Source organism: Cicer arietinum, chromosome 4 (assembly GCF_000331145.2).
Source record: "Cicer arietinum cultivar CDC Frontier isolate Library 1 chromosome 4, Cicar.CDCFrontier_v2.0, whole genome shotgun sequence".
Lineage (NCBI taxonomy): Eukaryota > Viridiplantae > Streptophyta > Magnoliopsida > Fabales > Fabaceae > Cicer > Cicer arietinum.
Genome location: NC_021163.2, coordinates 52,359,480 through 52,373,481, shown reverse-complemented (window position 1 = coordinate 52,373,481; position 14,002 = coordinate 52,359,480). Strand labels below are relative to the sequence as shown.

General features: G+C 32.4%; 3 protein-coding genes across 6 annotated transcripts; 1 reads left to right on the top strand and 2 right to left on the bottom strand.

Moving 5' to 3' along the window:
* Positions 1-566: 566 nt before the first annotated feature.
* Positions 567-2,869, bottom strand: LOC101499169 (chaperone protein dnaJ C76, chloroplastic). The gene is made up of 4 exons (XM_004498065.4): positions 2,432-2,869; positions 1,871-2,127; positions 1,439-1,619; positions 567-1,344 (listed from the first exon to the last, which is right to left on the bottom strand). The coding sequence occupies exons 1-4, from the start codon at positions 2,852-2,854 to the stop codon at positions 730-732; spliced, it is 1,476 nt and encodes a 491-aa protein (XP_004498122.1). The 5' UTR covers positions 2,855-2,869; the 3' UTR covers positions 567-729.
* A 1,564-nt stretch (positions 2,870-4,433) lies between these two features.
* On the top strand, positions 4,434-6,319 carry LOC101502558 (lysine-specific demethylase JMJ13-like). Its single transcript, XM_027333300.2, has 6 exons — positions 4,434-4,647; positions 4,757-4,913; positions 5,001-5,220; positions 5,347-5,400; positions 5,482-5,561; positions 6,001-6,319. Exons 1-6 carry the CDS (start codon positions 4,434-4,436, stop codon positions 6,317-6,319), a joined length of 1,044 nt encoding a protein of 347 aa, XP_027189101.2.
* A 4,336-nt stretch (positions 6,320-10,655) lies between these two features.
* LOC101498609 (protein MOS2) lies at positions 10,656-14,002 on the bottom strand. 4 transcript variants are annotated; one of them, XM_073367729.1, is made up of 2 exons: positions 12,468-14,002; positions 10,656-11,962 (listed from the first exon to the last, which is right to left on the bottom strand). In XM_073367729.1, the coding sequence occupies exon 1, from the start codon at positions 13,905-13,907 to the stop codon at positions 12,525-12,527; it is 1,383 nt and encodes a 460-aa protein (XP_073223830.1). In that variant the 5' UTR covers positions 13,908-14,002; the 3' UTR covers positions 10,656-11,962; positions 12,468-12,524. The 4 variants fall into 4 exon arrangements, with proteins under 4 accessions (XP_073223830.1, XP_012570543.1, XP_004498121.1 ...); XM_012715089.3 differs by having other exon boundaries at positions 10,656-11,789; XM_004498064.4 differs by having other exon boundaries at positions 10,656-11,772; positions 12,468-14,001.

Here is a 14,002-nt window from a genome sequence, read left to right as displayed (position 1 = left end):
TGTATTTTTTTCTTTTAATTTAATATATCTTTATTTTATTTTATTAACATAATTTTCTTTTTATTATTAAAATTATTTTTTTTTTTTATTATTATAATTATTAAAATTTATATCTTCATGGTTACCACAACCACTAACACAAGATATCAAATTCAAATTTAAAAACCCTCTAGGACCAACACCCAAATCTTTAAAGGAACTAATTTATTCCAAACAATGAAATACCCCTCATCATCCTCAACAATATCAAGCTCTTGATGTTGCATCAACACCTAATAAGCAGTATTTTACATTATTTTATACTGATATCATGTCACACATATATAACAAGTATAACGTTACAGAAATTGAATTACAAGAAAACAATATAAAATTTATGACACAAGATTGAGTATTTGGTTTTAATTAGGGATAAGGGCTTGTTTGAGCCTGGGACAGTTTTAATATAAGCCATGTTTTTCAAAGTAGCCTGATGAAGATCTATATAAAAAAGAAATAAAAAAGAAAAACACTAAACCTATGTGTTGCCATTTCACACTTGAGTTTGAGAATAACTTAACACAAAGTTAAACAAATAAATATGCTTTAATGGAGAGCTTATAATACATCATTTGTACTTTGTGATTCATGTGTTTCTTCATATACAACTTAATATTACATTACATGTATCTATGTTCTATTCTATATTCTTATAATCATTAATCAAATATTTATAAATATGAACTTCTTCTATCTGTTTCTATTTCCAATGATGGCCACAAAATCAATAACAGCAATTCCAATTATATACCATATAGCTGCTGCAAGCACATATTGCAACCAAGAGCTGTTAACAATTTCCAAAGCAAGAGAACCACCCAAATGCTCTTTCAACTCAATTGTTGATCTTACTTCATGTAATCTAACTATAGCCATACCAAACAATGAAGTAATCATTGGAAATCCCCATCTAATTGGACTCTTTTCATTCTCATATCTTTCAACATCACTTTTATTTCTTCTTTTGTTTCTTTTAAGCTTCTCAAATTGTGTTGGAGTAGTAATAGTAGTAGTTGTTGTTGTTGTTGTTGATGAAGAAGGAAGAACAATGGTTGATGGTGTCCAATACTCTTCATGGTGAGTTATATTTAAAGGTGTTTGGTGGTTTGTTTTTTTTGTGTCTATTATTTTCTTTCTTGCTGCTGCATCTCTAAGTTTGTCAATGTTTGGTTGAGGTAATTTGTGCATCACTCTTGTTATGGTTTGGTTGGATTTTGAAATATGTGGTTGCCAATATAACCAATTGGAGATTGATCTTATTGCTTGAATTGCTGATATTCTTGATTCTCTTTGGAAGTCTGTTTCCTGCAATAGATGTTTTCTTTTGTAAGTGAATTATGAAATCATGTGGAATACAAATTTCTTATGCTATTCTTATCATACCATATGTTAAACTAACCTTAGAATACTTGGAAGCTTTTTCCATTGTCTCTTGGAATCTTGTTTGAAACTTTTCCACGTCAACAAATATGTTAGACACACGGGCGCCGGCTGTATTACTTGCACCTATTCTTACATTGCCACGCGGCTGCTTCGACATCAAGAACTCTAGAGCAGCAAGGTTGGATCTCTCAACAACTCTTGTTCATTCAAAAAAAGAAAAATGATGATTCATTAGATGTAAAAAATATGGGAGACTTGTGATTCAAGAAATAAAGGTCTGCGACTACAAACTGAACTCCAAAATCAAAGTTTTTTATGTCTATGCGCCTGCAATTGAGGCCGCATTTAACCACAATTTTTAGCAATATCAAGAATTGCTACGCGGCCGCAATTTAAAACTATATGGAGAATAATATAGATGAGCGCACGCGTGCGCTCACACACTTACGAAATGCAGTTGACAGGACAAGCTTGTATGGCCTCATCAATTTTGTGTTCAGAATCAGCCCATTGAGAAACAACTCTTGCTCTTCCATAAACTGATTCTATAGCAAAAGTCTTTTCAGCTAACAAAGCACATTTTAAGCATCCAACACATTTTACTTCATCAACAAATATAGCCTTTTGCTCACTTTCTGAACCACACCAAACTGAATATATTGGTCTTCCTGTGAAGCCTTTGAATTCTGTGGTCTTTGCATGCTCCTGCATAATATTTTCTCATACTAATCAAAACAACTCAAACAAATATATAGGCACAATATATTAAAAGGCAAAATCTCATAAATTTATTTAAACTTTTATTAGATTTGAATCTACCAGAGAGACCAAAATTGCAGTTAAACTTATTTTGTTGTAATGATATCTGATTGAATATTGTTGGGAAAAACCTTACAAATCACAGACACATGCACAAATATAACTACATATATCAGCGTCAGACACGAGTAATGGATTGGACTTCATTATTGTCTACAAATTAAGAAGAAGTAGAGATATAAAAATGAACCTTATCATAAGCAAGGCGTGCAGATGGATCAGATAGAATGGCATAAGCATCATTAAGAATAATAGCCATGTCATGACCAGAAGGACCAGCAATATCAGGATGACATCTTTTCTGAAGAGATCGATACGCCGTCTTTATCTGTGACTGATCACAAGAGCTATCAATTCCTAGAAGATCATACAAGTCAAACTCCAACATGTATGATGAAAAACTTCTTGTTGATGATGATGATGCTTTACATGTGAGAGTTGAGAAATAATTGGATTTGGAAAAACAAGATTTGTTGTTGTTGTGGAGGTTTGAAGATTTATGGGGGGTGTAGAAAGGAAAACATGTAGATGAAGCTATTGATGACATGTTTATGGTTTGAGTTTGAGGAGGAAGAAGAGGATAAGACATCATCGTACCATATGAGAGTTTCATTAGGAATGGCTTCTATTGTATATAACATGTGATGTCCCACAACACAACATTTATGGAAGATATTTTTATTTCTAATCTAACTTTTTCTCAACAATGATGTAACATAGGCAAAGATATTTTCTAAGGACTCAGTTAATGTTTTGTTTTCGAAATTGTAATTATCAATCTTTTACTTTTGTGAATTACTTATAAATAATACTTGTTTTTAATTAATTAAAATTTTATACATTGCTATTAATATATATGCTTCACTTTAATTTAAATATATATAACAAATAATGAGGAATTTGTACATTAATATTTTATAACAAATAATAATATTTTTCTTTAAATATACTTTTAATTTATATAAGTTGATATATTATTTTTTTCAAGTCACATAAAAAAATAATATTGACCTTCAACTCGTGCGAATCCATGAGTATTTTACCAGTTTGTTTTTATAATTTTATACCGAACACACTCCATATTTTTAAAACCTAATAAATCTCATCACATTGTCCCTTTTTTATTTTTACTTAAAACTACTAAATTTTAAAATAAATTTCTGTCTACTATTTAAATGGTGTGTGATGGATTTGTCATAGTAAAACAAATTTGAAATGAAGTGAAATATCTAGACAAAAAAATGATAAAATTAAAGAGGAAAAAATAGAGAAATTTAAAGAATTATATTTTTCTTGAAGAATTTTATAAAGATTTTGAGTAGAATAACATGTTTCTTATTATTCCTAAGTTTTATGATGCAGTTAGTTAGTTAGTTATTTGCAAGGGCAAAATTGATAAGAAAATATATGAAATTGCCTTTTTCTTATTATCACTATTATATCTATGTTTTATCATGAAGTTAGTTAGTTACTTGTAAGGGCAAAATTGGTAACAAAATATATGAAATTGTCTTTTATATGTATTGAAATACACACACCAGATGAACATATTCAAAGACTACACAAATTTCACTCATCCTTGGCGGAATACAAGATTCTGATCTCAGTGTAAAACTAGTATATACATATCCAATTTTTCTCATATATTTATTTTCATATGCATGTGGTGTGGTATTTAAGTACTTTTCAATCTTTGGAGGCAGATTCAGGAAAACACATATAGTTTGTTTGGTTATACTTTGGAAGATTACTTTTTATTCAACATTTAATCAAATAGTATATATTATGTGTGGAAGATACTTTAAATTTTCAAAAGTAACGTTTGGTGCACAACAAATCTCTAATTAATTAACTAAACTTTTACTTAATTGTTGCACTCATGTCAAATCTCTAATCATTTGGAAAGTGTTCCATCATGAAATGGAAATGCATCAGAATGTATACAGTATAGTTATGAAAATCCTCATAATTCATTAATGGAAAATAAGAACTATAATTTATATGATGCTTTCTATAGAGTACATAATCTTTTATTTAATGTTCTCCAATTTTGTTATGTTGGTTTCATTTTTACATCATAGTAACTTTCTATTTTTTGACTTATTAGAATTGTTACATATTTCAGTTCATAGAAAAATCATCCAATGTTATATGCTACTAAGGCTTGCTATCATATACAAAAGAAAACAAAAATGGGTGCAACAAATGTTATCAAAAGTAAAAGAAGAAAATTTGTTGGTAAGAGTTCAATTACTCAGAAAACAGCCAAATTGAGTAAAATTGATTTTGTTGATCAAAACTGGACCAACATGATTCCAGAATGTCCAATATATCATCCATCAGAACAAGAATTTGAGCATCCTTTAATTTATCTACAGAAAATTGTTCATGAAGCTTCTAAATATGGTATGTGATAGCAAATTATGTATGATTTTCTTTTCATTCGCCGCGTTTATGAAGGTTTAATTTATCTGTCATAATAAAATTTCATGTAACATTTTTTAGTATATTTCAGGTATATGCAAAATTGTTTCTCCAATTGCTGCATCTATTTCTGCTTCTGATGTATTAATGGAAGAGAAAAAGGACTTTAAGTTTGAAACAATTGTGCAGCCTCTTCGCCTTTCGAAATGGAATGAGAAGGATATGATAACATTCTCTAAGAGAGGAAGGTAATTAAAAAGATATCAATGTTTTTTATTTGAAGTTTTTAAACCATGTAAATGATGAAATATAAATTTATTTGGTTTTTCTAGCAGAAAATATACATATCATGAATTTGAGGTTATGGCAAACAAGGCCTTTTCCAATAGATTTTGCAGTTCTGAAGCTATTTCTTCTTCTGATGTTGAAAAAGCATTCTGGCATGAAATGATGCATGGAGAGAAAAGAACAGTTGAATATGGAGTTAACATTGAGGGAAGTGCATTTTCATGTGATCCTAATGATAGGCTTGGAACAAGCAAATGCAATTTGAAGGTTTCTTTTTATAACTTGTAATAAATTTTGGATTATGACCAATGATTCTCAAAATCTTTAATCTATTGAGTTTGTTTTTGAATTACTGTGTTTATAGTTTGATTAAAAAAATTCATTTGATTTTAGAATTTCGCGCGGCTGCTGCAGTCTTCGTTGCGTTTAGTTGACAGGGGAATTCCGGTTAGGACAATTTTTGGAGCCTAATTTGAATAAAAAGTCTTAATTATGTTTTTGTTCTCTAATTCTCTTTTGAAATTCTAGGGAATAACTGATCCTATGCTTTACATTGCGATGCTTTTTAGTATGTTTGCATGGCATGTAGAAGATCACTATTTGTACAGGTATGTTTCTCTATGAAAAATTTGTTTCTCCATTGCTTGAAATATTGTTTAACATTGTTCATGTCATATATTAAGTGATGTGTCTGGTGTCTATGTCTATGTATGTGTCAGGGATTCATAGCTCATAACGCTTTTATTTTACATTGTTTCGATATTGTTTAATATTTTGCTCACGTCATATCTTAACTGACGTGTCTGGTGTCCGTGTCTAGCATATTTATCAGTGCTTCATAACTCAGAAAAGTCTAATTCACCATTGCTTCATAATATTGTTTAACATTGTTCATATCATATCTTAACGAACGTGGTGTCTGTGTCTTGTGTATGTGTCAATGTCAGTGTTTGATAGGTTTGAATAGCCCAATTCCCGATTGCTTCAAATATTGTTTAACATTGTTCATATGATATCTTAATATATACTATTGATTTTTTTTTGCAGCATAAATTACCATCACTCAGGTGCACATAAAACTTGGTATGGTGTACCTAGTTATGCAGCCTCTGAATTTGAAAAGACTGTATTGAATCATGTGTATTGCAATAAAGTTTTTATAGAACATGGAGAGAATGGTGCATTCCAATTTCTTGCACAAAAAACAACCATGTTCCCTCCTAATGTCTTGTTACAGCATGATGTGCCAGTTTACAAAGCTGTGCAGAAACCAGGAGAGTTTGTCATCACCTTTCCTAAATCATATCATGCTGGATTTAGTCATGGTACTCTCTCCCTCCCTCTCTCTCTCTACATGTGCATGTGATTATGTTTCTGCATATAAAGACATATATTTATTCTCAAGTAAATCATAATTTTAGTCCTTAAAATTATAACGATTGAGTAATTTGATCTCTCAAATTTACAAAATAGCAAATTAGTCCCATAAATTATAGAATGTCAATCAATTTAGTCCGATCATTAAAATTTTAAGTGCTAAAATGTTAATTTTGTCATTTATTCTCAAAAATGTCTTCCCCAAATGACACTTGGCAGAATTTCACTCGACATGCTATTTTCCGCTTTGCAATGAATCTTTACTAGTACAAAATTCTAAGGATGGTCCCTAATTCCTTATTCATTAAATCTTTTGTTGAGTTTAGGTTTCAATTGTGGAGAAGCTGTAAACTTTGCTATTGGTGATTGGTTTCCACTTGGTGCTGCAGCTAGCAAACGTTATGCACATCTCAAAATGCTACCTATAATTCCATATGAGGAACTTCTTTGTAAAGAGGCAATGCTTCTCTACAAGTCCTCAAAACTCAGAATTTCCAAGAACAAATTTGAAGAAAATGCATCTTATCGTGCTATTGTACCGTCTTTCTTGCATCTCATGCAATTTTATAAGACATCGTTATCGCGGTTGAACGGTTCGAGAAAGATGTCAAGCTCTTCAAATACATTATTAGGTTCTTTGATATGTAGCTTCTGCCATAGGGATTGTTATGTAGCTTACTTGTTGTGCAAGAAATGCTATTCCTATCCAATTTGCCTTTTCCATGGTAAGATTTCATTATCCTATTTGAGTATTTGAGATTTGTTATTGCATTTGCTTGTGTTATTGAGAGATAAACTTGTTTATTTTGATATTCAGACATTACACCACAAACTTGCTTATGTGGTAGAAAATATACTGTTTTTAAGAGGAATGACATGTTGGAAATGGAAGATGCTGCCAAAAGTTTTCAACAGGAAAAAGAATGTATCGACGTGTCGTGTTTAACAAGTATATTCTCCTATAACATCAATGAATACATCAAAGATCTCAAGGTATGTGAAAATGTTAACTATACAATTGCATTGATAATTTAGGATCCTCTAAACTAGATTAAAAATAGTTGCATTTGTTTTCTTGCATCACAAGCAAACTGCATTACTTTATCTTTAGGTTGGTTGTTTTATGGTATCTGATTGATTTTAACTTTTGAAATTGAAATTGAATGCAGAATAATCATTGGCATGAAGAAAAAAGTGCTAGAAGAACAGTTAACTCTATAGGTGCGGCATCTAAACTTAAAAGAAGAGTCACAGACAACATGAAGCGCAATGTTGAAAAGAATAAGAAGAAATCAAAGAATCATTGTTGAAACAATGCGCCTTCGTCAACAAAAGAGTACAAAAAGACCGTGAATCCTTTATAACTTGAGAAAATATGAATCAAAATTAATCAAAAAAGTTCCTACAATATATTTTCTTTCGTCAACATCTGAAAAATTAAAATAAACTATCATCTTACTCGCAGATGATACGAAAGACATTAGTCAAATTGTGACAGGTTTTTACTGCTCATTCAATTTCTTAACCATACAACTTGTATGCAGCCGACTAATTTAGCATTTTCATTTTTTTGATATGGCATTATTTCCAATAAATTAGGGTAATACATAATTATTTGATCGGCTTAGACAATTTATTCTGAAATATGTTATTGGAGTAATTTGATGTAAGTATTGATGATGTAATATTTAACCATACTTTTTAGCAAGGTTTGTGGTAATTTATACTTCTGCAGTTTATATTTCTTGAATGAAGTAGTTGTCATTTGTACCTGTGATGCAATTACTTTTTCCAAATACAGGTGTTCATTAGATTTTTTCCAAATACAAGTGTTCATTAGATGACTATAAATTTCTTTGTATAACTACTATATGAATGGTTGAATTGACGATGAGTTTAGGAGAGTCGTGTTGTATTATTGGGATTCTAACAAAAACTACACTTTAAAGTTTCAACATAATCACAGAGACATTGTGATTTTGCTAAATTCACTGTGATTCCAAACATGCAATATATAAAATATCACATGTAGAACCAATAGACGATTCATAATTAGGACAATATAAACCGAATTTTAACCGACTAATAATCGATTGAGAAATATTCTCTAATATGTATATACAGTGACCTTGGAAAATCAGGCTACCAAGAATTTTTGTTGAGCATGACTAGTCTACATTATTCACTCCCATTGAAAGAAGTGAGTGATTAAATGCTTGAAGTTAATCTTTTTTTTTTTTTTTTTTTTTATCAAAATACCCGAAAGAAAATTGGTCCACCAAGACTTCCAATGACATGGCAAGGGCCATGGGCCAGGAACACTATCTTGGAAGTGCTGACGTAAGCTACGACTTTGTTGACCTAAAATTCTACAATCTCTTCTTTCCATCGAGGGAAGCAAACTAGAATGAAAATGTCTCTTTTCTCTCTTTCTCTACAATGTCTCTTTCACCACCATTTGCTTTCGTTCTCTACCACTAAACTCGCTCACCATTGTCTGTATCTAATTCTTTACAACTTGGTAAACAAAAATATTTGACCAATCAAGTCATTATCTCAATTGTGGAAATGAAGAGGACCATAAACTGTTCAACCAAGAATTGGTTCGAAGAATAATTCTAATAGTGAAATCTTAGCACCAATAGCACAAAGAAAATAACCATGTTCCCAAACCATCTTGTAGGTAGTCTTCCTCACATCTAACAAAATCGAACATTTTGATTGTCTTATGAAATCGATTATTCCAACTTCTAGAAACCTCTTGATTCATAAATGAAGTGATAGTTTGTAAATTTTATCATGATCAAACATAGATGTAATTTCTTTATCTTGTATCATGTACACTTTTTCATTCAATTTGCCAATTAGAGAAGCGTTTTCACAACCATTTGACATATTTTGTAATCATATTATACACTATGCAGCCATGTCAAATACAATAGGAATTGATTTTAGCATCATTCTACCGAATCTTTTGTATTAACTATTTACAGCCAATTACTTTTTTTTTCCTTTGAAACTTTAACCTAAGTGAATACTGTTTGTCTTCGTTGACAAAAAAGGAAGAGTCCAATTAGCAACCTCTTCAAACAATCTAGAATGTTATAATAATGAACTATTTATGGCAAAAAGTGCACTTGTTTTTTGAATTGACACAGCATGATCTCAATAATAGATTTAGTTCCACAGCAAAAACAGTTATTATTAGCATCAAGCAGCACACTAGAAGATACTTGGTTTTGATTCAAAGTAATGGGGGTCTTGTTACAGATAAAAATGCTAAGTTTTGAAAATAAAGAGTAAAGTAAAAATGCAGTTAAAAGTAATAGATCATTAATGAAAAAAGAATTATACAAGGTAAATTCCTAGCAAGGAGTCAAGGCCTGAAAACTATATTAGTGTGTTAACTGTTATAGACAGGATATACCACTACCACAACTAAATCCATATAACTTAAAAAACAAAGATAAATTATCAGAACATCATTCACATCAAACTAAATAATGACAAAAAATAGGATAGAAGTGTAAACAAGAACTGGAGTTCTTTCATGCCAAAGATGATTTCCTGTTCCCAGCTCTAACCTGTCTTTGAAATCACTAGCTACTTCCTGCCGAGAAATCCTACATTACTGCTACACACAGATCACATCATACTGGTAAATTAAATATATGATTGTTTCTCTAACTGCTCTACTAGATATTGCAGAAAATAAATCATACATACATTGGAACAGCACCACATCAACATAAACAACATTAAATAAAAAATAAAAAAGGATTATTCAGATTTTCCATGTCAGTTATCTATTACAATACTGCAATACTACTTCTATAACTTTGTTATTTGAATCTTGATTGAAAGCTTTATGTAAATATGATTATACAAGTATATAAAAAACCCTGCAGTGAAGGAATGGGGTGTCTTGAAGGAACAGATTTTGGTTGCAGTACCTGAACTTTTAATTGTTAATACAAATTTTCACATTACTTACCAAGAAATTACTTTAGAAATACCACCAATGCAAAGAAAGAAAACATACAACCAACATCACAAAAATCAAACTGCCCCATCAATTGAACTTCCCGAAGAGTAAGACCACAACATTCAGATGCATAAATTAGAGTTTTAAGTGTGTAGTGACTAAATACTGTACAACATTCAGATGCATAAATTAGAGTTTTAAGTGTGTAGTGACTAAATACTGTACGTTAAGTCCATCTCAAACTTCATTCCTTCTCTGCTGGGATATCATTTACTATTTATCGATACATTGAATGACATCACAATTTTCGAAAGCTACTTAAATGAAAAGCCAACTGAACTAAATTTTGAATGAATCAGTCTCTAGTCTAGTTAATAACATAACATCACAACCATACAATTTCTCAATTATGTCTTTCTCATTTGACCTGAATTCTGAAGTCTTTTCAATTATGTCTTTTACATCCACATGAATATGTTAAACAGGACAATATATTAATGACTAAATGCCACTTCTATTAATAATAATACTCAAGAAACTATGTTTCTTCTAAGTTAGAATAGGAAGTTACAACTACTAGTAACTGCTAGGATATTATAGAGCCTCGTCTCTCCAAACTACTAGTAACTGCTTCTATTTATTTTTATACACATACTACTAAACTCTAAACTAGGCCATTCGGCTTGCACCTTACTAAATGGCTTGCACCTTACTCCCTCCATGACAAAATATAAGTAAAAAATACATGTATTTAGACTAGATATGATTCAAATACATGTACTTTTATGCTTATATTTTGTTACATAGGGATTACATAAGTGGGCCTAACAGGAGGTCTACATACAACCAGGATAATACATTGGACGCATTAATAGGGGTGAACAAAATAACTGATTCCAAGCCCCAACCCCAACTATATATAAAATCAATTTTGAGAAAGCGGATATTTGCCCACACAAAAATAATTGGCCCATTTTGATGTTTTTTAAATCCAGTTGGGTTGTCTAATTTGTGGAAACCAGCTGCAGTTGGATATCTATATTATAATCAATTGTCTGATTTTCAGTCTTTTTTGCTACCACGGATCAGAACTTTCAGCTCTTTCAAAGAAGTTTCAACCCGCCAGCCACATGAGGAAGCCCTCCGCCACTGCCTGCAAATCAGTGTCCAAGCTCTCAAATCCAAAATGTCCCCTTTGGATGACGTTGACCTTGTCATATGTATTATCTACCATTGATCAATCACCTTCTCAGTCTCTGCTATGCCCCGTGCTGTTTTGACTCATCTTTTTCATTTAGGTTTGTGAGTTAGACAACATTTCTGACTTCAATGCAGGCTTGACCTTCACTCAGGGCACAATCACAACAGGCATGGAAGTGGCGGATTTGGTCAGGCTTGACAAAGAGTATTCCAAGAACACGGCAAACAAGGGCAGTGATGAGGTGGACATAAGAGAACTGCAGATTTGGAGTTTCTGATGAGTGAGAGATGGAGAAAAGTAATAATGAGAAAACAAGAATAAGATCAGTTTTAAGGGAGCGGGAGAGCATCTGAGGGTTTTAAAATTGAATTTGGGATAAAACTGGCTTTACAACCTAATTGGGATCAGTTTTGAGTAGATAATGTGGTTTAGTTTCAAAATCTAATCTGCATAAATGGTTAAGAAACATATCTGGTTAAGCATTTTATTTTCAAAATCAAGCCATGCACAACCGTACTTTAATCCACTGAGCAAGTCACTGATCAATTAGAATTTAGAATAAACCATAAACCCCCATAAGTGCAATAATAAAAGCATGGCTGCAAAGGTCAAGATGAAATCGTGTCTCAATTAAACAGCGATAAATACAATCTATTTAAAATATAAGAAGACATGACAAAATTTACCACAGATTATTGCTATGCTATGTAACAAAACAATGCAAATATATTTTTCCTACAAAACTATCTATTATTCATTCAGTACAGTTCAGTCAATAAAGGAAAACCATCAGTAAAAATTAAAAAATAAAAGCTTTAATGTGGAATTGAATATCATGTTTACCATCAACAAATAGCAAGGTTACCGATCATAACATCCTTAAACCACCTCAATATGCTAATGTTATAGAAAAAATAAATAAAATGCATTAGAGATTTCCAAAACACATACTTGTAATTTGTTTCTTCATATGGAAATCCTATGCAACAGATAGTAAATACAATAGAATCAATGTCCCAATAAGCTTGGGTCTCCTATATACTCTGCCATGTGTTCAAGTTTAACATTGAGCAGTTCATGCGTATCAGCATCCCTAACAACTCCAATCTCCCTATCCAAATCTCTCTCAACCAAACTCCCAAAGACACCCTTATGTTTACCATACAAAACAAGAACAGGTCCTCCTCGTTTGGGAATAGCCGTCTCAAGCATATCTTGAGACACCCCTTGAATAATCTCCCTACTCTCATCCAACGATATATCACAAGTAGTAGGTCCAATAACATCCAAAACCTCTCCCTTTTTTAAATACAATCTCCCTGCTTTAAAACTCCGGCTAATCACCCTAACCCGAATATGACTTGTAAGCCAAGAAATCTGTTTCTTCCCCTTCTCTTCCCTACCACCACCATTACCGTTCACTCTCCTCTCTTCAACTTCATCCCTACCACGTTTACTACGAGACCCATTTTCCTCTTCACGTCCTCGAGTCTTAGAATCCTGCAATTTCCTCAAACACCTATCTTCTTCTTTAGAACCCAATTCAGCAACATCTTCTATCTTAACCTTAACTTCTTCACCACTCCTTAAAACCTTCAAAATTAAAAAATCATCTCCAAATCTATCTACAACACTGGCCTTCAATCCAACATCTCTCCCTCTTACAATTCTAACAATTCTCTCCTCCTTCTTCCTCTTCTCACTCTCTTTCTTTCCATTCATTTCGCTTTTCTTCGACGTAGGAGGAGGCACATCAGCAACAAACCCTAAACCTTCCTTAGCAGTCCTTCTCTTAATCTCAACAACCTTAACATTCTCCTTAGCATTTTTCCCAATTCCCATTCCTTCTTTCCATCCGTACCCACCAAGTAGAGCAGCACCAAAACCATCCACCGCAACATCCTTAAATTCATCGAAACCCTGGTCATCAGGAAGCCTCTCTAAATCTTCCTTAAACTTCTTCATCATCGAAACCTCAACCGAAACACGGGGCCGCGGCACATCAGGTTGTTGTTGTTGTTTGGTGTTGTTATCGTCGGTTGTGGTGGAACGGAGGTTGAGACCGAACGACGTGTTGTCATCGGGCTGATCGGAGATCGAAGTAGTATCGATTTCGAATGCGAGGGAATGGGAAGAGTGGGAATCGGTGATTGGAAGGTCGAGATTCTTCATTTTTTTGTTGGGACGCCATTGATTTGGGAGTGGGGGAATTAGGGTTTTGGGAGGGTGTAGGGTTTGGGGTTTGGAAGGGTCGAATTCGGTGATTAATTGTTTGGAATTTGAAGATGGGTCTTCGTCGTCGTGGAAGTTTTGAGAGGGTTTGATGGAATTGGATTTGGATGATGAAGATTTTGAAGAAGGGAGGGAGAAGGATAGTTTTTTGTTTGACATTGTTTTTTGTGCGAATCAACGACAAAGGAAAAGGAGATGAATTGAATTGAAGAAAATGGTGCTGATTTTATTCAGTTATGTATGTTGCTAGGGTT